General features: G+C 35.1%; 1 protein-coding gene and 1 pseudogene across 1 annotated transcript; both read right to left on the minus strand.

Moving 5' to 3' along the window:
- Window positions 1–15,726: 15,726 nt before the first annotated feature.
- On the minus strand, window positions 15,727–18,346 carry LOC114758145 (fatty alcohol:caffeoyl-CoA acyltransferase-like). The gene is made up of 2 exons (XM_028947161.1): window positions 17,705–18,346; window positions 15,727–16,813 (listed from the first exon to the last, which is right to left on the minus strand). The coding sequence occupies exons 1-2, from the start codon at window positions 18,137–18,139 to the stop codon at window positions 15,875–15,877; spliced, it is 1,374 nt and encodes a 457-aa protein (XP_028802994.1). The 5' UTR covers window positions 18,140–18,346; the 3' UTR covers window positions 15,727–15,874.
- A 2,696-nt stretch (window positions 18,347–21,042) lies between these two features.
- Window positions 21,043–26,020, minus strand: LOC114758146 (AP-4 complex subunit mu-like; annotated as a pseudogene).
- Window positions 26,021–26,514: the final 494 nt, after the last annotated feature.

Genomic DNA, 26,514 nt, shown 5'->3' on the forward strand with positions numbered 1-26,514 from the left:
TCTCCATGTTACTATATTAGCCTTCAAAAGAAAGGAAGACAGCATGCGTATTTCATCTCCATGCCCCCCTCTCTCTCTGACTTTAATTATTTATTTTCCTTTTAGGCCGACTAGTTCGCTTTTTATATTTTTCCTCCTCACTCCGGAATGCTCAAGCGTACATTAAAAATAAAATAAAATTTTAGCCTCTCTACCCACCTTCTTTTTCGCTGCTTCGTCTCTCTCTCTCTCTCTCTCCCCCTCCCCCAACTATATTTGCCTTTTATATGTACGCTGTCTCTGCAATTACAGGGAGATGATTATAGCCCCCTCTTTATATCTCTCCATCTTATAAAATACCTTCCCTTCAATCCCAAGGCTTTCAATAAAGCTCTGCTACTGGAAATGATAGCAGCCACGCTCTCTCCTTCCACCACCCAAACCCCCCCCCCCCACAAAAAAAAGGGGGGAAGTGGCATACTATACGTGTACGTTATTGTGCTTCGCTTTGTTCATTTGTTCGGCAGCTATTAAAACTCAAAAATTAACATTATAAACAATTACAATTGTACATATTATACACCCAAAAAAATGAATTCATGGCTTACATTTCACAATCAGAATGTATCACTAAACTGAAAAATGGCTGAATGCATTTCCCATATGTAACGTAGTAATTAAGAGCATATGGTGGGGAAAGAATTATTTAACCAAAAAACAAAAAAAAGGGAGAAGGAATGTTGAATTAATGAACCAGTTTCTTAATCGAGATTTCTGACTTTTCATGAATTATAGATCCGGATCAAACACAGTGATTATAAATAGGTCACATCAGGAAATTGGAAGGTGTTTGGCAATCTCCAAACCATAGTTTCAGAAGCACTTTTCTGTAAAACAAGGCAAATTCCTCCACATATTTACTTCGTAAACCGTAAAAGCACTTTTAAAACCATGATTTGGTTTCTATCCAAACACCCTCTTGATATGTCCTTGGGAAAATAGATCCTCTCCTGTCACTGGGAATTTAATTAGAGAGAGAGAATCTTCTCATCCTCATCCCTAGCAGTTTATAATTTTTCTTTAATATATTATTTCATCAGCGTTTTTTATTGACTAACCTACTTGTTAATTAGTTTAATAGTTAAAAAACATTCAGTACTCATATATAATTGTAATCGTAATTATTTATATGCTTGATGCTGACAAATTAATCAATAAAAAAATCTATTGTGGGAGGAATAGAATATTCTCTCCTATTCCCAGGAAGAAACGACCGAGAATAAGAGATCAGTGGCCGTGGCATTGAGTTGACCCTATTTTTGACCAGGTAGGACCAGACCAATAACCATGAGGCGATTAAAACGCTTGCGTTTTTGCCAAAGATCATCAGCCGCGTCTACAATAGCTTTTTGCCTTTTCTTTTTCATCAGCATCGCAATTCGTTGTCAGAATCCTGATAATCAGGTTGGATGCTCCCCTCCCATGTTTTTGACAGTATCTCCACTACTACTTGGTTTTAGTCATGTTTATATAATATATTATACCACATAATTGGTTTTGAAATTTGAAAACTACAATAAAAACCACTCTCCTTTTTATCTCAAGTTGAGGATAATCGGGACACTTGTCCACAATTATGTTTCTCTATCGCTTAGACAACTTAAAATCATGATCCGTTTGTAATTTGATGCAAACTAGCTAGTGTTATTATAACAGAAAAGGGGGTTAATATAACAGTTATATCAAGACTTAAGAGTGATGTTGATGGGTGATAATTAAGTTTGCACACTGTGGATAAAGGTTCGAAACTACCCCAGAAGGAGAAAGGAGGACCAAAAAAAAAAATCAATAGAGATACTGGGTTCAACGCGGGAACAGCAGAATCAGTCAAACACAGCTTTATACTTTTGGGGGTTTGATTTAGTTCCCAAAAGCAAGAGTCCCGTCGAATCCACACAAAACTCATGAGCTTCAAAGGAATCGAGCCATAAGGAAAAGATAAAGATAAATCACTTCCATACATTTTGTTTTGGACGCGTCAAATCATTGTACTACATGGAAGTCTGATTAAGAATTCATTACAATAGTAATCAAAACACAATTGACCGCTATGCCTACTGCTTAATATAGATAATCCATTGCTATTATCTCACAATTATCCCTATGTTCTCTCTCTCCTTTTTTTTTTGCATAGTGTACTCGATATCCTGGGCCAACCCTTATGTTACGAAAAACTCAATGGGTCCAAACCAATCCAGATTCAAAGTATGACAGGAATCATTAAAGTTGGTGTCTTTACCCTTAGATGCTACATTTCCAGGTTTCGAATTTGAAATTAAGTTGGAACAACTTCGGCTAGTTGATCCAACCCGTCAAGGTTTATGTTCTCTCTTTTTTCATCAGGATAATAATCATGTATGCCCTATCGGCCGGTCCCTTAAATTTTAGTGAGCATATTCCTACTAGACTCGAATATATATGTTTCAGAAAGAAATGAAACAACTGTTCCCATAGCGTATATTTCATATTGGTTTTCCTTAATTGTATATATACACATAGCATAGCCTCCAACCCAATTGGATTCAACTTCAGTGATAATGGCAGTGGCTGGCCTCCGGGTGAAACGTCATCCCCACTCGTACCAGCCAATTCTCCACCAAGCCATTTGTTTCCATTTTGTTCACTCAAGTAATAAAAAAAACCTCATTAATTTTATTCTTACACTTGCAAAGGCTATATCCTAGCTAGCCACATAGCTGGCCCACGTACGTATACAATGACAATTATGTATACATAAAAATAATATATCCAGCTAATTTGTTGTTAATTTTACTCTTCTAAATCTCTCTTAGCCCGCACTCATCACAACGTGCATAGAATTGAAGAATCACATATAAATATTAAAATAAGGGTACGACGGAGCACTCCCTGATAGTTTATATGAACACACATGCACAGTTAAACGATGCTGCATAATGCATGTAATATATTATACTATACCGACCCAGACCTAGCCACAAACATAACCTATAGGAAAAAAATCAGATGTTTTGTAAGGTTACGTGTAAAATTACAAGCCCACAGAAACATACTGTGCATAGTGTACTAGCAGGCCGATTCTTTTGTGTTCTTCCTCTCCACACGAACACGACTCGTCAGTATGAGAGATACCAGAGCCAGCTAGAGCCAGCAAGAGGCGAATAAAAAAAGCTAAAAATGATTAAACAAGAGAAATAGTCCAGAAAAGATAGGCATATTAATATTTAAGGAAGTTCTGAATAGTTCGCGTCAGACAAAAAGATGATGGAGGAAGCAGATCGGTATGGGCGAGCTTCGCTTTGCTTTTAGCACTTTTCTGCCTTTACCCTTCTGGCGCCATCTCCATCCTCATTCACCTTATATCCCAAAAAAATTTCCATATACATATTCTTAATCATGTTCGTATACTCAACAAGCATTTTCCACAGTCTCCTTTAATCTTTTATTTCTTTTTTCCCCTTACCAGTAAACATCCCTTGTCCCCTTCATCTCATTTCATCCCTTCGCCAAGTTTCGAGATCCATTTCTTGTTAATCCAAGTTTTAACATCTGAACCTTTTTACAAGTCGTGAACAGATTTTCCTATAGCCCTCAGGAGAGGAAATTAATTTCCATAACACATCAAAAACTGTTTTGTTATTTTATGTAGTTATGGATTGGGTGGTGTGAAGTAAGAGAATAGAATAACAGATCGGTGTTGCATAAATAAGATTATAAAACAACGTATAAAGCTGCTGCTAATTCTCCCACATCTCGTCCGTCAGACAAGGGTATGGGTTTGTCCTTAATTAAATGCGAGGCAGTTTTCCATTAATGTGCTGAAATCGATGAACTGATCAGTCGACCAAGTAGAACAGTACGTCCTTGAGGGTTGAGATCGATGCTTTCTTCAGCAAAGCCAAAAGGTGAGGTCGTCAAAATGCATACTTTTCAATGCACATTCAAAAGAAGTCGCTTTGTTAATTATTTGGACTTGGCCTCTCTCCCTCCCTCCCTCCCTCCCTTCCTGCCCCTCTCTCTCTCTCTCTCTCTGAGCATCCCAGAGGCAGATCGATTAAGATACTGCCAGATTCCTTTCGGCCTTGCCTTTCTCAATATCGCCCAATTCTTTAGCATGACTACGAGAGGCCTTTATTCAAAGTGGTTCAAGATATAGTTTGGGATAGGCCACATAACCTTTCTTTTCATAAAATTTTGTTGACCAAATAACTTTTGATCTTTAAATTATAGCATATCAAATCAATCTAATGGCCAAAAATAGCTTGTCCCAGCGAGCAATGAAAATTTATATATCTAATAATAATATAGATTTAAGTCTACTGTAACTCCGTAAAAAGAACGTTATAAATGATCGTTGCTCGCTTTAAGAGTTCATTAGCACTCCATCATTATATATTATAAGACCCATTTAACTAATTTGATTAGATTAAATAAGTTAGGAAAACTAGTTAATTATAAGAAAAATGACATATTTTTCTTAAAACACCATAATCATCTTTCTTAATACCTCATCTCCCTCTTCTACTTGATTGTGGTTGAAGGAGTATCCATAGAGGTAATTTAGAGAAAATTAATAAATATGATAAACGAATCTTATATTTAGGACCAAAACCAACTCAAGAATTGAGTCCTATATTAAAAACCGGAGGAGTATTAAAGAACGCCTTTTCTCCTTGCCTTTAAATAATCAACCCAATTGGGTTGAGTCTCTTATCAGGGAACTCTACTTTATGATAAAGTTCTTCCAAGTTGCAGATATAACGTATCCCAGTCATTTACTTTCACTAACGCGGACGTACTTAAGGGTTTAATTCACACTTTTCTCTGGTAACGACGTGATTAAAAGATTCCTAGCTAGTGTTCCTTCTGGTCACTGATTGATGACATTAATTAACAGAACTATTACGCCCCAAGGCCTTTTGCGATTCATCGCATCCCCTCTTTTTTTTGCCTTTAATTTCTTTCTGTAGGTTCTTGCCACCAGCCAGAGATTGGTATTCCAAGGCCGCCTTTCTTTCGTCTTCAAGGGTCGACTTTAGTGATGCTTCTTCCAATGGCATTATTCATCCAACAATATCTAATTAACCTTTCTCCCTTTTCCCTTCGTCTTTTTTGAATTAAGAGTTCATGTCGAGAGATTGTCCTCGAGCAATATAATTAGAATCATGCATAAGGACTCGCAATAATTGCCACTTTCACGGAACAAACTTTTGCTTATGGTATAAAGGCATCGTCACTGAATAATTGTGGTCGGGGCTATTATTAGCGAGTCTCTGTCCATGCATATTCCCTATATACTTGTACAAAATATATATTACAGAACCCTCAAGTCATAGTAACTGGATACTTTAAATTTTCTTCTTTCATATTTCGAAAGAAGAGGGGAAAATATCTCCTCGTTTAAGTGAATAATTTAGGCAGTTATAGACCCACAATTTCCTTTTACTTCAATTATTAGTTCCGAGTGTATGGCTATCCATTTGCCGCATGAAAGAAAAAGGAAAAAGGAAATCGTAATAATGATGACTATTCTAATAATGAATCGATCGAAGTGTATTGCGAGCGAGGAAGTGTTAGTTTTGGCAAAACCCTGAAAAGCAGGTGAAAAAGCATGGTGTGGACTGAAAAGTGGAGTGATGAGAGAAGAAGACAAGGCATTGGAACAGGAGAATATATGCTTTCTCTAACTGATGGGCATGAAATCCAGCACTGAGGGACCTGCTCCACTATTATATCAATATATTACCATTTTCCTACATATTGTAATTCTAGTTTGTGCTCTCGATCTCTTCATTTGTCCTTAATTAGGGTTCTTATTGCTCATCCTCTGCCATCTACCACACACACTCCACCACCACCATTTCTGCCTCAGCTTCTTGTTTTCATAACTTTCTCTTACGTACTTTAATTACATTAATTAATTACCTTTAGGGGGGGGGATGTCAGTTTATATGGTGATCGTTACATATGTACTGTGCTCTTTAAAATTCGACCTGCTAAGTGGTTCTCGTTCTGTGATACGAGAACAGTATCACTGGTTCGTTTCAATTTCTGTTTTTGAAGAGACTCACGTCGGTGGGGATAAGGGTCCCAGATTTACAAGCAAAACCTCAGTGGTGGCTTAATTATTTGGGTCATGTTGAAAGGGGCATTATATGTTTGTGCGATGTCTGGTTTTGTAGGGGTCAAGGACTCCACCCTAGTACAATGCAACAAGTCCCACAGATAAACGAGAACGAAGACTATATACGTATGTGTGACCTACAACATATAATATAAAAGCAACAAACTAACAATACACCAAGATAAAAACCAGAAAGCAATCCCTAGAACACAAGAATAAGCACCAGCATCCAGCATGCAGACAATTAAAACAGAAGCAACAAGCAGCACAGTTAAAATACCATATATAAAGCCAACAAATCCTCCCTAGCACAGAAGTAGAAGATCAACCCACTCCTTCCTTGTCTGTATGATATATATAATTCCAAAGCTCAATGTAGTTGGGTAAAATATCTCTAAAAGAGAGTATATATGGTAGTTCAATGACCCACCCTTGTAGGCCCATCGTCTTTTAAGTCATGATTGCCAACAGATCTAATAACTTGCTGCGTTCCATTGGAAGCCAAGAAAATTCACAATTCATATGGCACTGATTAAGCTTGACAATACTATATACTCCTCCGACCCTAAATATAAGACCTGTTTTGTAGTGTAATTTACACTACAAAATGGATTTTATATTTAGGACTAAAGAAATATTATGCACCACACCATCATTATTCCAATCACATCCTCCGTATATGTCCATCTCTGTACACACAATCCTCCAGTTCTCCCAGCAAGAGACTTTGTGTCAGAACTGTCATCTTGTTGTTGAAGTCTTAATCATCATATATAGCCCTCTGAGTCGCTTGAGCCTACCGGAACTCTGCAAGGATACCTCGCTCATCACATTAGCGATGAGTACCCGAAGACATTTAATTTAATTAAATTAGACGCTAACTAAAGGGGTCTAGAGCACGTTTCCTCCTAAAGGGTAGTGCTTTCTTTAGTATAGCCATAGCACTTGATGACAAGTAATTCATAATTAGTTACATATAGCATCCGATGACAATAATTTATTAGCACGTTTCCTCTTATAGAGTGCATCTTTATTACCTGTGTTACTAATTAAACTGTCTTCCTTTTCGGTGTATAATATTCACTAAAGATGATGAGTAATTCCTTCTTCTTCTTTTTTTGTCTGCTATTATGGTTTGTGGCCCTAACGACACTAGAGGGACTTGTATGTATTCCGTTTTCCTCTATTAACAGTTTCCTGAAGATATGCCATAAGTGAATTATGAGGTTTAACGACTGAAGAGAGAATTCTCTCCGCTACTTTTCCTATCCTTTTCCTTTTTCTAATCATAGGATCAACATTTTAATAATGATTCAAATTTGATCTTTTAAAATTTTTTTGTCTTTTTATTTTAAATAGTCCAGAAAGGTTTACATTTGACTATTTATCTTTTACAGATTAACATTTTATCAACATTTTTCTATAAAAGATGAAAAACTGAACCATTTAAATGTTAATTTAATAATTAGAAAAAGAAATAGGAGAGAATCCTCGCCCCGAATGAACCAGTCCCGTTGGTTGGATGGAACAAAATCTTACTACTAATTATTATATTTAGTCTATTTAGTATAGTTTCGGAAGTAACATTCCCATTTAATCTCGTGTCCAGTTTACTGGTGTTAAACTGAGAATTAAAAACAGTAACTAAATGACTGTGCAGGGATATAATTAAATGATTTGATTTTGATAAAAGAAAATAATTATAAATGCTTATTGTCGTTTACTTGCACAGGCATCAGTTTAAGTGATTTTTACTGCCATTACGAGAAATTGGCCTAATTCCATGGAACCAAATATACGCAATAGAGAACAAAATACGGGGCTATAAAAAGAATGATTTTTTTTTGTAAGTATATGCATTTTCTTATTAGAAACAGTTTAGTTCGAGATACTGTCGGGTACTAAATATAAAGACACCTCTCATAACAAGAATTTGAATATTAGTTCACCATACTGTGGGGGAACTATCTCTTTCTGCTAAATCCAATATAAAAAAAATGATTTTACTCATTTGCTCATTGCATTGGCTTGTTGAACTCCATCAAAATTGAGGCTGAATATAAATTCAGTTGATTCGGTATGGTGGGCAAAAAAAAAAAACAGAGACAAAGAAGGTATAAACCTTTGTTTTAAAAGGAATCGAACAGCGGAAGTTTTTCTAGAACAGATGACCAAATCAAATCACCAGATACGACAATATTGAGAGCATAATTAATTACTGTTGAGAAGCGTGGGCTAAAAAGTCATGTGACTCCAGGCCCGTGAAAGAGGTATATGAGGCAAGATGTCAGCGTGCACGAGATGGCCCAAATGGTCTAAGCATGATGAGGGGAAGCTGCTTAATTTACGATGAGTGGCACTACAAATGGGAGACAGGCTGATCTCAAAATCGGCAAGCCAAATCCATATCTTCTTGACATTAGCCATCAGAATTATGAGTAGCTTTTTGAAAATATTTCAAAAATACTAGTATGTAAGAAATAATTACAAAATTATTGTCAAACATTTAGCACTTACTACTTCTAGTTCTTGAAAAAAAACTAGTTGATTAATTTAGATAAATTAAAAATTAGTTGATTTAGTTTTTTTAATAATAAATAGATATTGTTTTCTCTAGAATATCCTTGCTAGTCATGAGTATTAGTTAAAACGACCATTTAATGAAACATTTAACACGTGTAACTGCTATAAAGACTATATTGAAAAAATAGATAAATATAAGAGATAAAGTGAATTGGGGTCTTATGTTTATGATTAAATTAAAATGTCAAAGTAATCCATACGTTAAGAAGCAGAAGTAGTGGTGGTATTAAATAATACTCCTCCGGTCCTTAATATAAGACATATTTAACTAATTTAATTAGATTAAGAAAGTTAAGTAAGTTAGTTAATTATAAGAAATATGACATATTTTTCCTAAAACATCATAATCATCTTTTTTAATATCATTCTTTCCCCACTTACTTGATTATGGTTGAAGGAATGTCCATAGGGATAATTTAAGAAAAATTAATAAATATAAGATATATGTTTTATATTTGAAACTAAAATTAACTTTATAATTAGGTCATGTATTAAGAACAGGAGGAATTCTCTCTCCTCATCCATACGCTATTCTTATTTGTTTAATTATATGGTTGGTCTTAATTTGATCGGTGCTTTAGCATTGGCCACAAGAAATGCTATTCTATTATTATATATATGTGACTGTTACTTTTATGATTGCATATATCACGCTCATTATTATTTATCAGTTTGACTTATCTTCGGTTTACACTGTACGCATTCACCAACTGTATGTGAAGAAGCATGCTCATTCTGGGTTTTAGTTTATTTTTAAACACTCCCTCCGGTTCATTAAAAAAATAAAAAAATAAACTCCTTTATAAACTACTTTCGGTATTTAATATGAAAGGTAATTTAATATTTATTATTATTATAAATATAAGACTCAAATTCACTTTATTTCTCATATTTATTTTTTTTTTAAAGACAGTTTTTGTAATAGTTATATATGTTAAATATTTCATCAAATGGTAGTTATAGCCAATATACTTAATTAATAAAAATATTTTAAAAAAACAACATATTTATTAAAAATAATTAATTTAACTAATTTTATTAATATAGCTGTTTGACTTTCTTCATTTTTAGTTTAATACTTTCCCACAAATCAGCGATAAATCCCAAACGCGCGCGCATGTATGCAGCTGAATTTGAAAGGGAAGACGAATGATGAAGATGAACGGACCAAGCCAACAGAAGGTGCCAGACAAACTGGAATGATCATGATGTCTTTTTCATGTCGCAAATAATTAACGCCAGTGGGGCGGCATCAGCTTCGGATTTACTATTTTCAATAGTTAATATAAAAGTTAATTAATTAATTTAAATAAATTTAAAAAATTAATTAAATTAGTTATTTACAATGAATCAGTGTTTTTTAACAAATATTTTTAATAATCAAGTATATCAATTAAAACTACTATTACAAAAATTATGTTAAAAAAATAAATATAAGAGATAACATCAATTAAAATTTTATATTTAAAATAAAAATAAAAATCAAATCAATTTTTATATTAAAATTTGAATACAGTATTACATAGAAATGTGATCAAACCTCAAACGTTATTTCCTTTTGGTGACAGAAATACGTGTACCAATGGCATTTTAAAATGGGAGACTGACATTTAAGTTTTGAAAGATCGAATTAATTACAGTTCAATCCATCGTGCTAATATCGATTCTGACTGTCGTACGCTGGAATTTCACTTGCAACTTGCAAGCTGATATTAAATTAGAAGGTTGGTACAAATTTTAATTCTTTAAATTTTTTTTATTTTAATTTTGGTAAGTTTCATTTCTTTTATAATATTAGTCTTTATAATTTAATAAAATTTAAATTATTTTGTTTCTTGAATGATCAAAACTTATAGTTTAGAATATGAGAGACCAAAACTAAAATGCAAAACAAATTTAAAAGACCAAATATTATATTAACCTTTAAATTATGCAAGTTAACCCACGTAACAGAGATTAAAAAAAACTAGCTAGCTAGGCTCATAAACTCATAATCAACTATATTTAATATAAGAGTTAGTTAACTAATATGAGTAAATCAATAAAATTTGTTAGGTTAGTTATTTATAATACATAAGTATTATTTTTTTAAATACCCTTGTTAATTATGTCCATTAGTTAGAACAATTATTTTATTAAATCTTTAACGTGTGTAACTACTACAAAATTTACTTTAAAAAATAAAAAAATACGATAGATAGAGTGAATTAGGGTCGTATACTACTTCCTGCCTTTAATATAAGAGTTAGTTTCACTTGTATTTAGTCATAAATATAAAATTTTAATCAACTTTGTCTTTCATATTTATTCATTTTTTCTCCAGCTAATTCTTGTAGTAATAATAGTTCTAAACTTCTAACTAATACACTTAATTAACAAAAATATCTTAAGAAAAATAATATCTATTTATTACAAATAACTCAAATTAATCAATTAGCTCTTATATTAAAGACCGGAGGTAGTATTTAGAATTAAATTGAATATTAAACAGGCCCTTATATTAAAGACATAAGGAAATATATAAGTAAACCTATATTTTAAATAATTAAGTATGAGTCATGCCAATCTCCACGAAGAATCGAACACAAAGTGTTAAGAAAAAAAGCTCATTTTATAATTCATGCACAATTGCGCACACAACACACAGATATCATATTTTAAAGAGTCAATAACAATATTACCGAAATAGAAACTCTTGTATGGACTTATTTGGTTATGATCGCTTTTTTTTGCCCCCCAAAAAAAAGATGTTGCTATCACGTCTTTGCATTGTGTCATCTTTTGGCTAGGTCTGCAAGGCAGTCGTAAAATTTCAAACTGTCAAGTATTACGAGCAATACTAAAAAATCAGGAAAGTTTGTTCTTTTTCAGGATGATCTTGTTTAATCCATAAAGCATTGAATTAGAAAATAAAGACCTTAAATATTACTTTAATTTTGTTTTTTTTTAATGAAAGCAGAACAAAGAAGAATCAAGTGCTAATCGAAGACGATGCCTTTAAGTTTTTGTTTTTAAAAGAAAAAGGCGCACTATATGACACAGAGAAATCAATATTAATAATAAACAAGATATTGCACATAACAAGAAAGATGTGGTTATTTTTTGTGGGGAGGAAAAAGAAAAGGAAAGATGTGGCCGCGAAGCAAAGAAAGTGAGATCCTAAGATGAAGGTGGATGACGCCTTATTTAATTTGTTTCATGTGGGTCTATAAAGTACCCTACCCTCCCCTTGCTACTTTTATGCTTATCAAATTTTGGATATTACACTTCATTTTATTTTGTAAAGTTCCTCTCTCGATTCTGTTCTTATCGATTTTTGGATATTTCGAATCAATTCAGTTTGCCATGTAAATTTTTCCTGCTTTTCTTCTTAGCATTTACAAAGGAAATGTTGCTTCGGGCTTTGAGTAAACAAGTTATAAATTTCATATTACTCTTTCAGTTTTTAATATATGACTTGATTATTGTGTCAATTTTAGTTTTAAATATATATAAAACCTATTTATCTATTTATCAGTTTTTTAAATTATCTTTATTGATTAGCCCTTGACCATAATTAAACAGGAGAGAGATGAAGGATATTAAGAAAGATAATTATAATATTTAAAAAAAAACATATCATATTTTTTATAATTAACTAACTTACATAATTTTCTTAATCTAATCAATTTAGTTGAATATGTTTTATATTAATGACTAGAGAAGTATTGTTTTTGAGAATTCATTCTTCGTAAATCTCATGAGCAAATGAGATTGTATTGTTCTCCTTCTTCAAAATATATATACTCAAGTGCCAGAATTGAAATTTGGATGTTTCAAATCAATCATTAATTGTTGTTGAAAAATCAACCATTAATATCCAGTATTATTAATCAGATTCAAGCATTCTCGAATTTAAATGGGATCTTTTCTCAGGGAATTTTTTATATGCTCACGTGCTTGAATTTAAAACTTTATAAGTAAGAAGCCATAATCATTATCGATGGTTAATTCTTTTAGATATTAACATATAAATGTTTATGTATAATGTATGTATTAATGTATAAGCATTATACGACATATTCTTTCAATTTAAAAGATAAACCATACGATATGGATTCTGCACATGTGGGGGCAAAAAAAAAAAAACCAATCGCAATCATTGATACAGAGACACAAAGAGAAGGTCAGTATTATTATTTATTACTATCATTATGCGTGCGCGTACCCACTAAATCTAAATCTCCCAAACGATGCTTTCAACAAATAGTACGCAGGGAGTTTTTGGATATTCTTAGAAGCATTTTTTAAAGGTATTTTTTTTTATATAAATTGAGATAAATTTCTTTGTATATTTATTTTGTATATCATAAAACCACTTCTAAAATCGTGATTTGAGTTTCATCTAAACAACTTGTAATGACATTTGTTTTCTTGCCTATTAAAACAAATTTAAAAAGTTCCTTGAGCCTAGCGAAGGATATTTGACTTAATTTTTTTTTGTTAGTGAACTTGAATTTTTTATCCCGCATTCTTTCATCCATATCTCACAATTAATTTGAGAACAAATTGATGAAGATGAACTACTGATGACTCGATTTATAAAATATTTTTTAAAAATTTTTCTTGTGAATTTATCTTTATGTTATTTTATTGAATCATTCGCCATTAATAAGTATTTAGATTAAAATACTCCCGGATTTAATTATAATAACTTTCTTAATATATTTCTTCTCATTAATTCACAAACTGAAACATTTGATGTTAGCTGAGAGAAATATTGTCTTTTAACACAATTACATTAAATTGAGTTTGGTAAAATTAGACCGAGGCTCTATTTAGAATGACTCATAAGTAGTTTTTTAATTATTATTTATGGAGTATGAAGCAAGTCTACAAAAAAAGTTTTATTTTAACTTACATAAAATGTGCTAATAAGTGTTCTTAATCTTGATTCCAAGTGTAACCTATGATCAAAGTGTGATGAGAATTAATTGGTGTGTAAAATATATATATTCGCCAGTGAAAGATCAATTTCAGAAGAGGAATTAAGATCGTCAAACCCAGTCGCGACACAATCTTTTTGATGAAGTCTTAACAATTCACTCAGTCACTGAGTCTGCTTCCTGGGAAACCCAATGAAATTGGCAATTTCTTCCAAAATTTCTTAACAAATCACAGGTTAGTTATAAGTAGTATCCGAGAGTCGAGATGTTAACAACGTATTCCCACCATTCATAAACATTTTTTTATAAATAAAAAATTTGGATAAATTTTTATAAATTAGTATTTATCTAGTTTTTGTATTTAAAACCAAAGTGAATTATATTAAAAAAAAATGTTGATTGGAGGCGAAAGCAGGACGATAAATGCGGGAGTAATAGGCGGAGTGGCGCCATGTCGGCATCCGACTTTTGGCGGACCTTAGCAAAAGTTGGTAGGCATCAGATGAACGAACAGACCTCATTATTTATTTCTTAAATTAAATAAAGAATCGGTGGCTTAGAGTTGATCAAAGAAAAACACACAGCATATATAAACAAAAAGATTAAAAAGAGGAAAAGAGAATCATATCAAAACGCATATCGATATGCAGCAGCGGACGATAATAAGTGGAGATTTTGGTGGGCGCTCAATCTTTTGGATCACGAAAAAGGCCATATCCCCCTCCCCAAAAAACTATTATTTCAAATCTTTATATGTCGTTAGAGGTTAAGTACAGTGAAAGAGACTGGTAATGACGTGACGAATTAATATTTAAATCTTTTATAGAAAAAATACATTTAATATCTGATAGTATTTTAAATAGAATTATCTTTAATAAAAGGATATTTATACATAACCAAAAAAAGTCTTCATGTGCCATCTCCAATCATTTATTATTTCCATATTTTGCTTCTCAACCTTACTATTATTGCTATCAAATGCCAATCTTTTGCTCCCAACATCTATCATTCATTCCCCAACATATTTACTATCTCTCTCGCATTACCATCCTTTGGAATAAAGTCCTCTTTAAAGCCTAAACACAGTTCTTGATTCCCCCCTATACCCACTCCATCTCTTATACTTCCTGTCTCCCCTAAATCCCAGTTCCACTGTTCCCAGAATATTAATATTCACTCACACATGCCATTTTCAATTCATTGTTCCTTTGCTGTTTTTTTTTGACCCATATATATCTTTATGACTAGCTCATTAATATTTCCAAGGCTGCCTGAGTTGACGTATAAAATATAATATAGGCACATAGTTGATGCCATCCACGATTCCACTCACACTCGGTGCAAAACGTGCAATCTAGATGCGATGTACCCAATATGCCGATTTTCTACTTATTTTTTTTGGGCATCTTAACTATTTTTATGGCTGTGCCTTTTCTCCCCTTTCCCTGGGTGAGAAACGGCGGGCGGCTATTTGATAGTCCATTGATGGGGTGTAAATAAATACAAGTTGTTTGCCTATGTTAACAGCTCTACCATACAATGAATGAACAGCCAGCAATACACAAGTTTACCAAGAATGATATCTATGTCCATGTATGTGTGTATCGTAAATATAAAATAAATTGTACTACAAACTAGTTTCTATATTTTATTTAGGATCGAAAGATATATATAAATTTCTTCCTGGACCATGGGATGTAGGAAGCACGTTGCGGCTTCCTTCTCTTTGGGCTCACCCAGGCTTTGCTTTGACATCATGAATTGATAACACAACAGTAAAGCTGGTACGGTAAAGAGCTTCATGAATGCCGGAAAACGACGCCTGCGTTTCAGCTCGCAGCGCCGACCCACCCATACATACGCGTGCCTCCTCCCATTTTTTCCTTTCCCCGCTTTTAATGCCGTTTTACGCCTCCTCCTCTGCCTTTTGTGTTCCTCAGAAAAGTTGGATCGGGTTTCTGTACTTTGCTATTCAATAATGCAGCTTGCTGGCAGCAAAAATATCATAATAACAGAGACCCGTGAATCTAATAATAACAAAGAATACACAAGCCCGCGGCTTCAAACCTGTGATAGTTAGATCAAATGCTTCTTTTCCTTTATACATTAATTATGTGCTCACAAACTCAGTGACTCCATAAGATTCTATTACATATAGATTCTACGACCCTTGGATTTCATATCAATAAAGCTCTAAAAAGAAAAAAGCATAAAGGTATCGATGTCATTCAGATAAAACCATTTTGTTGAGGAGATGATAACCATTATGAACATGTCCGTTCCCTTCTTTGTCCCAAATATACTCTTTCATGTAAAACTCAAATTTTTCAACCACGCCCTCCGGCACTGACACCATCACCCTCGCCGCATCAGAATCACCCACCACCGGTAAAAACAAGCAGTAAATATCACTGGTCAAAGGCCCCATTTGCAGTGCCTTCCCTCCTCCAAAGTCTAACTCTTCTAACCCTAGCTTCGACCACTGTGATATTACCAAGCTGGCCGATAGATCCGTTTTTACTGTTTTGTCCTCCAACAAATCAATCATTGACCTCACTTGCCCGTCGTCCAGCCTTGCCTTCTCTTGTTGCACCAGTTTCACGCCATTGCACAGGCCGGTCTCCAGCAACTCCTCTACTGTGCTCTCCACGCATCCTAACACGAATCCGTTCCCATAATACCCCTGAGGGATTTCTGGGCTCAGCTTTTTGCGAACGTTGACCGAGAAGAGGAGCTTCACATTGAGGGCGGGGGATAGGTCCAGCGATCGAACCCAGGAGCGCCACGTGTGCGAAGCCAGAGCTTCAAAGGTCGTGCACTTTACGACGCACTGCTTCTTGAGATGAAGAAGGTGAGAAGAGGTGAAAGTGAAGCACGTAGCCACGAGGGTCTGCGACTGCAATAACTTTACCAGGTCCACCTGAGATGATGATGATGATGAGGAGTTAGTTTTTGTGTATCCCGAGTGAGAAAACTTCACCTGAGGAGGATTCCGAGGCTTGAGGATGTTTCGAGAATGAAAGGGCAGTATCGGCAGATCACCATTCGGCGATGTGGTGAGGTGGGCCCAGGCGTTTAAAAACTGCGATGTGCCCAGGCCATCGCATATACAGTGGTTGATGGCGGTACACACCGCCATTCCTCCGCATCGGAGACCCGTCACCTGTGAAGATAACGAGATGAGGATATTATGGTCAGTTTAAGTAAAATTAATTTAAAATATGATACAAGGCAAGGTGGAACAGCCGTATATTATATACATTTACACACATGCTTTCGTGAAAGCAACAAAAGGAGGCATAATATTATCAGCATTTCAACACAGAGATCCCAACCTCGAAACATGATTTTGAAAGTAAATGCATAGGATATGACTATGACCACATAAAGTTGAATAATAAGAGGGAGGGAAGATATAAAGTTGCCATCAAGATTTCACGAAGGCATAAAAGATTAATGGTCCTTTCCTTTTCTTTTTTCCCCCCCTCAACCGCGTGCTTGTTGAGGTAATTTCATGTATCGAGAAAGGAATCAATTGCGGGGAGAATTGTTTAAAGAGAAAGCTGATCAATGACGTTGATGATTGCTTGGAAGTGTAATCATTACAGGTAAGCACTGAACCAGTTGGAGAATGCAAAGCCTTCAAGAGATCTGAAATCTGAACACCCTTATTATTATCCGGCGGGGAATATGCACAGTAACATACCTAATAAAACTTAAAAAACTAATATATTCTAACTAGTCGACAGTGAAATACGCACGGACCTGACATCTCTGTTGACAGAACAAGCTCCATTTAGTTGCTTTTTATACTCCATGCACAAGGCATGAAGCAAGTTTTATGTACTTTTTTTCGGTCGAGTGAACTTTATGGGAACAAAGTAAATTTATAAGTCAATATGTTCATTTCTAAGAATCAGTGAAACAAGAGAGTTTCTTATTGCCAATTGGGTTTTACTGTCTGTGGTAAAAAAAAAAAAAAAAAAAAACCCAAAGAAGAAAGAAAAGCTGATTGAGAATAAGAGGAAAGAAATGAAACAAACAAGAATCAGACCTGGACAATAAGAGGAGGAACGTCCAATAAACTCTGAGCTTCCACCTTAAATAAGAGCTTCCTCCAGGACTTGTTTGGCATGTTGGAAGATTCTAGTAATTCATCGGCGGTGATGGGCATGAATGCTTCGACGAAAAGAGCTCCTTCTGCGTTGCAGTCCACGTGGAGCTTCCCTTGGTCTTCATCGCTGGCCCTCAATCTTCCAGCTAATGGATAGTAATCCACGAGAACTCTGGACAAAGAAAGCTTCAACGCATCAAAGCTCACTGATTTGCGGAACAGATAAAAATACTTAATGGAGAATCTGAGGAACTTTTGGTCGTCAAGGTTTGAGAGATAGAGAGAGTGATTTGGTGTAGGAGCACTCGGGCGGATTATGTTGGGTGGATTAGAACATGGACAATCTGGGAGGTCCCTGGATTTTGATTTTAGCATTTTTTTTGGCTCTCAAATCTTCCTAGTACTGTAGCAGTTTTCAGATAATGATGACGATCGTTGCCAGGAGATGGAGAGGAGGTGGAAGACGAAGGAGAGGGAGGGGCTTGATTTGAGTGAAAAGTTAAGGGAGATGGGGCAAAGCTGAAACAGAGAAACGACACATCATCTTAAAATCTAGGTACGATGAGATTCCACTGGGTAGAAGGGAAGGCTAAGATGAGGGCAGCCTCATCGTTAAAAAGCGTACAAAGTTTTATGGAGATCTAATTTTTTTTATTTGAAATTGAAATTGTATTTAATTTCTTTTTGTTTTTAAAATATTTTTAAATTAAAATTTTTTATTTTCATTTTTATTAATTTTTAGAGAGAATTACCAAGAGATCCAAAAAAAAATTTAATTGTTAAAAAGCAATAATAACAAGTGACCAGTCTAAATATATTGTCATTCTCACTTTAAAATTTGTTTTTGTTTACTTTTTATTTGTTGATGGACGTTAGAATAATTTAAATCTTTTTTTGGAACTGATTGTAATTCTTCCTGATTTTTATGAACCTGAGTATATGTTTTTTTGAATGTGAAAAATAATATATATTTTCTAAAAACAATGACGTCTTCTTTAAAATTTAAAAAAAAAAAGAATTTTAAGATAAATAAATTAGGTCATCAAAATTATTTGACATTATACTTTTTATTATTAATTTTACATAAAAATTATATTAAATTAAAAATTACAATAATAAATCTCAACATATTTTGGTTATATTAACTGGGACACTAACCGCAAGCCCTTTTCGAAGGAAAAATAATTATTATTTGAAGATCCGAGACGGAGAATATTCACCGTATCCTCCACAACACATGGACCGTTGCAGTTACTCTGCCTTAAAAGCACCCGTTTGCTTACGGTTAGTGATGATGACTTCACCAGCTAAATTGCGTTCCACCTGTCCAACGAGGATGCATATTGCATATATGAAGATGATGGAGCCCCAATTACGCCAATTTTAATTAAAAGCAAAACAAAGAAAAGAAAGAAACCTAGTAAATGGTCTATCGTGTGATAGATGACCATTTTGGAAAAGCCCGAAGATGGATTAACACACGCAAGCAACAATGTTATGATGAATTAGAATTTGTCTTTGTGGGCCTCATAGTTGAAACTGAAAGCATCGAAGCGCTCCCTGTCTCTGTCCCAGTGAATTCGAAATGTAAGTTGTTTTGGTCTCTGGGAGTAATTTAAGGAGAAGGTTTGCAAAAGTTAAAGTTTGAGGTACACGTGAAGTTGAGAACGAAGTGAAAACTTTGGCTGGTCCGCTCCTAAAATGGTCAAATCAAGCTGAAAGCAAAGGGGAAGGACTCTCTTTTCTAGTCGTCATTTCAAGGTGTCATATCATCTCAAATGCCACGCTAACCTCAAGTAATGCGATTCATTATTATGGTGCTAGTACCATCGTAGCACCCTCGTGTCCAACTCTGGGGGAAGGGGAAGGGGAAGGGGAAGGTGGGGGGGAGATAGAGAGAGCCCAGTTGCATGTCTGGCTGACAACAGTGTGGCTCCATTGTTATTTGTTATACAGTGGTGGATTGGACAACGTTGTTTATTCATGTTTCATTATTGTACTCTGTTTCGCTGTTGTGCTTCAGGATGCTGCCTCTTCTCTGGCTTTAGGCATCTGTGCGGACTCATTCAAGTTTTATGTTTATTGTCCCTCCTTCCTTCCCGTATTTATGTGGACCATAGTTTTGAGTAAGAGCTTCTTTAATCACGGACGACATTCCCAGCAGGGACGCTCTCCAAATGAGCTTGTCTTCAATGAGTTCGGGTAAATAAGAAAAAAATTACAAAATCTCTATAAAGTGATAGGAAAACAAAATCATTAATCTGAAAGAAGTACTCATAATTTAGCCTGTTAGTCATCACTGCCATGACCAGGTTCAACCAAAAAATGCAGCATCAATGAATTTGAGTGAACTTCTCATATGATTACCTGCCAATAGGGACCATATACGGTAACGCTTAATTAAAATCTGGTTTATCAGCAATTCAAATCATCTGCCCTTTTCTTTTCTTGCAGATTAATTTTCAGTTTTCAACAGATTCTTATCAAAATTTATGAATTGTTTATAGATAACTTTTTAATCATGACTTACAAAATACGAAATAAGTATATGAAAAGAATTTTATCTCGACTTTATAATCGTGCTTATAAATACTTATAATTATGATCCCAAACAAAGCTTAATAACATTCAAATGAGATTAAGAAGATGTTTGGATAGAAATCAAACCATAATTTCAAAAGTGATTTTACAATATACGAAGTAAATATATGGAAGAATTTATCTGAATTTGTGAAAAAGTATTTTTTAAAAACACTTCTCCTAATTCCCAAACACCCCCTAAATTGTTCAGTGTTCAAACACGGTTCGACCTGTTAAATTGATTAAACATACAGTAATTGATGTGAACCCTTCAAACAAAGGCTGTACTGACTAAGCTCTGGCTTAACGATCATTTAATCCAAATATAATAATCAACAAACTTGGGAGAAAAGGCAAAGAACTTTGAGAGAACATGTATCCATCTTTTTGACTTTTGAGAGATTATCAGAATAGGGAATCTAATTCTCGCCGAGAACGAGCACAGGTTCGATTCAACGGCTTTTGACTCTCGTCAATCTGGGGACCAAATTCTATCATTAAAGAACCCCCACCCCACCATCACTAATTCACTAGAGCCTGATCCGTTACGTAATACGTTAAGTTCACACCATAAGACCAGTATAATCTGACATCATCTTAGATCATGCTCACTATTGGACTAACTGTTCGTCTACTAATGTAATTGTCTCCGATGTTGAAGGCCTGCCATCTTTTGACCTGATATGCTAAAAAACGGACACAAGAAATGGCACACAGTGCAAGCCAATTATAGAATGCGACTTTCTGGGATGATTCAGGACCACGTTAACGTGATGTATACATAACATAAAATTCTTAACAAGTCCTACAATTCATGAGTTATGAAACAGTGCAGCCCACTTCTTCGATTCCGTGGAAGGCACAGACTCATACTAACTATTACAAATTAGGTGAAAAGGTAGGCAGCTATTGCATCTGGAGAAGTGTGATTGTTTTACAACCGAGCAACATATGAGTTTGATTGGGTGACATATCTAACCCATCGATGTGGATTATGAGCTTTTGACTTCATCGCTATTTGCAAGTACTTCACCTGTGGCACAACAAGTGGGATCTTAAAATTACTCGAGATTACAAGTGTTTATTTAAGTAGAAAAAGATGAGAAAAACAGCCGGCAATGATGGGTAACAAAGTTGATAATATGATCCTTAAATCACGAAGACGATAACCCAGTTTCAACAGAGGAGAGCCAATTTCGAACACTCGATTGGTGATTACTAAATTGCTCTCACCATCAAGGTTTCAAACGACTCCTCGGTTTCAGTTTTAGTAGGCACTAACTGATTAATCAGGATAGGCAATCTATCAGTAGATAATAGGTTAATCTTTGATCGTATTGAAATTCTTGCCATAGTGGACTAGAAAACCAGATTCAACAAAGCATTTCATATATACGGAAGCCATTTTCTTTTAGCCAGTGATATAGACAGATACCATTTAATTTCTTAGATTAACAGAACACTACTGTTACAAGTCATGACAATGGTTCAACCAGAACCACGAAAAATTTCTAGATCAGGGCATCCAGTTTCAGCCCATTAACAAGAAGTATATTTCAAATATAGCTTCGAGAGAATTTTCAATATTTTACCTTAAGCCTTGAAGCACTGTACATGGGTATAGTGAAGGACATGCTAATTGGCCCTGCTTCCTTCATAATATTTCCTGTGCTCAATACAAACAAGTTAAATTATTCGCAGGGATGTATCTCGTCAAATATCCAAAAAGAACATCCAGTAGCGCAGTACCATGTATTTCTTGTGAAATGTAAGCTTTGCACGTAAAGTATGCTCAGTTCCACCACCAATCTGCAAGAGAATGGACGAGTCAACACTAAAATCCAATCCTACCAGTGTAGTAATTATAATAGCATCAAATATGCAGATGTGGAAACTATAGTGGAACTAAGACAAACTACTGCAAAAACTTAAAATCAATTATTTGGGGTAATATAACAGATCGTAAGTTCAGAACTACCTTCTTTAAGCCCCACTCCAGTCTCTTATTTGCTTCCTTAAAGTCCGTTGTTCCAACAGCCCCGGGCTCCAACTCAAAATTAACACTGAGTTTCAACAGGTAGGAAAAGCAAGCAGCTAAGATGGTAAGAAGACCTTCAAATGCACAATAAAGCACCCATTTCTTGTGCTTTGGAGAAGCTTACAGTTCAATTGTGCACTTGGACATGCAAAGCCAGTTCACTATACGCCCATATAAGGGCATCCAAATGTTCAATTATGTTGTCTCTAAATTTGCTTCATTGTCCCTATCCTTTTTATCTTTATCATCATCGTAGAGTAGGTCAAAGGTAATTTAAAAGGGACAAAACCCAAGAATGACATGTATCTCAGACTAAATGTTACTATGTATTAGGCTGTGTCAGCAAAAAATTGTGCCTCTGCTATGTAACTTTTATGTATATGAAGGAAGATAATTGGATTGAAATACCGAGTTGTGTATGTTGGAAGTGGCATCTCTATAAGAACTGTGTTAGCATTGATGCTTGGTAAGAACTCTGCTCGCACTTTGATGATCACTTCAGCCTAAGAAAATTACAGACTTTTGGAGTGATAAACAAGACATTAAGATGTCGAAAATCATAGGGCGTTTAAATCACCTTAAGGGGTCCTGCTTCTTCAATCAATGCACTGATACGAAAGGGTGGCTTAAATGGTTGAGTCATTCGATAATTCATGACAGGAAACTCACCATCGGATGGCACCTACAATAAAACAATGATTTGTCAAGAGATTCATATATAAAACCTTTCAAACTGATATATTTATGGTGATCAACTATGAACTTACCAACGTCAAAGTTCGGTCAATGTCAAAATCATCAAGGTGCACAGATTCATGGAAGTTACAATCATCAAGGATAACAGCCCCTGAACTTCTATAATCTGTCAAAAGAGATGACTAAATGACATCAGGGATATATTAAAGACTATGTTTCACAACAAGGGGAATTCCCCAAAAAAAAAAAAAAAAACCTAGCTAGCATTTGTGGGAAAATAAACTATACCACAAACTGACCTACCATTTCTTCCTATACTAAGGTCCTCATTGAGAGCAAGTCGAATCTCTGGGTTGCCAGTAAGATAACTCTTCATTTGGATGGTGCCATCTATTTCACTAGTAAGTATGAATCCCTGGTTGCAATGATAAATTCATGTCAAAGTGCTTCAAAAGTTTGAATTCATAGACGTGTATAAGAGATAAACATACAGCAAGTGTCATGGGAAAAACTGTACATAACAAGAACTAAATTCTCACACTGGAGTTAAATGTGACACTTATTTTCTCAATCACGTCAACAAAAATCTCATCCCTCTTTTTACCCCCAGGCTCATTTGCAACAACAGATTTTGTAATAGCTGTTCTTGGCATTCGTTTGGTCCCTTGCTGCAGATACAAGTGTTTTGACAGGTAATGAGACCATAAATTCATCTAAACAGCCAACAAAATATGCTTATAGCATGAAACTGACTAAACAAGTGATTACCATAAAAATGGATGCCGGACCAAGGGCAGGCAATCGTGCAGCATCAACCACAATTGGCTCATTGAAAACACACGACTTCAAAACCTCAGTTGATGTAGTTTGGACATAACCAAAATCCTGATACGAATACATTTCAGCAAAGGTACATATTAATTAAAGATGAAATGATGGAATCATAAACATGGCAAAATGATAACCTTCAAAAACAAATAAGGACAGAAATAAAAGAAAAATCAGGTGTTCACAACTACATAATATAAGCCACGCAATGCAGGGAATTTAGTTTCAATTTTTGTTTTTAATCCTTAAAAACCTATTAGACCATTAACAAAATATCATCAAAAAAATTCACAAAAGATCATCACGAAGAGTGAAGAGGGGACTCTCAGATTTGGCAAATGAAAAGTTGAAAGCAGCTGTCTGTGAGAAACTGAAAGAAAGGAATCCAAACATAATGACCAAAAGTTGTGTGTGAAACTTAGAATCATAAAGACAATGTAAACACGAAATGTTCACCAAAGCCTAAACCAACTGGATTAGAAAGGAAATACATTGCCGCATGACAATTTTGGACAGGTATTCCACATTCAACTCAGCCAACAAGAATGCTAAATACTTACAATGACCTCATCCAATAATTCATATACGAGCACAAAGTTCTTCCGCAATGAATCTTCATTAAGAATTCCAAGGTAATCTTTGATGACCCGTGCAATTCTTTGAAGAAGTTCCAAAACAAGAGAAGGGGAGATATTGACTCTTGTTGTAGCAACAAACAATAATCCAGAAACCTTCACGTGAAAGTAGTTGACGCCATCTACATTCTATGAAAAAAAACAGCAGCCAGATGAGCAAAAGGGAAAAAAATAATGATTAGGATGAAATTGAGGACAAGTTGTCTAGAATCTACGTTTTTTTATTCAGTTTAACCAGCAAATGCAAAGAAATAGGAGAGTAGTCCGCAACTAAAATGGAAAGAAACTGATGAACTACTCAAGGCAAACAGAAACGTAAAATAACTTATAATCTCAGACATGAGGTTCCTGGGAAAATATTCCTAGGAGTATGGAAAAAAATTACACTTTAACAATTTCTTATCATGTAGAGAATACCGACAAATACAGGAGGAGCATCTCCTTCATCATCCTCTTTCCAGAACTTCACTTTGCGGAAAAATGTCTCCGCACTCCCTTTCTGTACATCAGCACGATCTGCATTTAATTTAAAGCCAAAAGGGAAGAAAAAAGTGTCAATTGCCACACGTCATTGAACAGGATTGTTTTCTTCACTTCTCTTGGTTATTCACATCACAGGTTGTTTCGGAACCATCCGAGGTAGAACAGATGGATTCGAGAGCTCATTTGCATTAGTTTTCGTGTGGCCTGCGCAACGTTTATGTTGATTGCCGTCTTTCTTAGTACCTTTGAGTACTATCCTCCTTCGTATTTCCGCATTTCTTATTCTCAATGAGTGATATGGCTTAGTTACTGCTATGTCACGAGAGTGTGAATTATTTCTCACGGACAGGTCAGAACACAATTGAATATCAAACTCATTCAGGGTTTCGTTCTAGCATGAGGATGATAATTGAGAGTAAAGAACCAGTAAAGCCAGGCCGGAGGGCCCTCCAAAATATCTAGCCGGCACTACACAAAGTTTCATGTGAGGTAAATAAAGTCCTGTGGGATTCATAAACAAACAAAGAAAATGAAACAAGTTTCAAGAAATGGATGCTTTTTACTATAACACCAAGAAGTAATTCACGGAGAGTAAAGCACATAACAGTGGCAGCTATATGATCAAGGGAGAAGCATGTTCTGCTACAGAAGCAATAACGCTTCGTCTGCTCCGGGACTACGAAGGAAGAAAACAGTAAGACGAGCGATTGCTTAATCAAAACGGAAAAACCTCATATTAGGTAGAATTTTCCATTACTAATTACAATTTGACTAATGGAAAAAGGAGGAGGAACGGAGAGTGAACAAGCAGTACATGGATAACAGGATAAGAATAAGAGTACGGCGCAGAGACTCACAGTCACGAAAGACGATATTGTCACCCCTCTGTGAAAGCACGAAGAACTGAGAGATCATGTTCACAGCCTTGACTCTATCTGTTGGCTCTCCAGATTCCGGACTCTGGACTCACAGCTCAACTCCGGTTCGCAATCCTTTATCGCCTCATCGTTTCCGTTTTCCTCCTGCTCAATCTTAGGTCAGCGGAGAGGATGGTGGCCCCCACAAGCATACTCGAACTGCCACGTTTTATTTTGTTTGTCTTGTTCGCTAACTGCCACGTTTTGCTGACCCCACATAGCTTCCACCAAAGGCACCTTTTCTCCATCGTTGATCCCTCTGTAAGTTGGACAATTGTTCTGACAAAATTATTAAGAGAAAAAAAAAAACTTGGCTCCCAATTCCCAAGCACGATATTTTGCCCAGCACCCGACATGGAAACCCGCGAGAGAAGTCGTGGCTCACGTTCGTAATAGTGCTGGTCTCCTTATGCTCCAAATAAATAAATAAATAAGTAAATTCGGGTTATGTGAAAGGAACATAAAATTTGAAACATCTCGCGAATTTCAAACACTTTTGTGGACCGCAATTTTGGACATTTTTCTTAAAACTAGTTTTTGTCCAGGAGACGTCTCTTTATTCATGCCTGAGAA

The sequence above is a fragment of the Neltuma alba genome, unplaced genomic scaffold (genome assembly GCF_004799145.2).
Source record: "Neltuma alba isolate B1F8T4 unplaced genomic scaffold, ASM479914v2 tig00010672_pilon, whole genome shotgun sequence".
Classification (NCBI taxonomy): domain Eukaryota; kingdom Viridiplantae; phylum Streptophyta; class Magnoliopsida; order Fabales; family Fabaceae; genus Neltuma; species Neltuma alba.

What these genes read in the sequence shown, in the direction of transcription:
- LOC114758145 (XM_028947161.1), bottom strand. Translation starts at nt 18,139, where the DNA reads ATGCTAAAATCAAAATCCAGGGACCTCCCAGATTGTCCATGTTCTAAT. An exon ending in TTCCTCCTCTTATTGTCCAG is followed by an intron (nt 16,814 to 17,704) that starts GTCTGATTCTTG and finishes TTATCTTCACAG; the next exon opens with GTGACGGGTCTCCGATGCGG.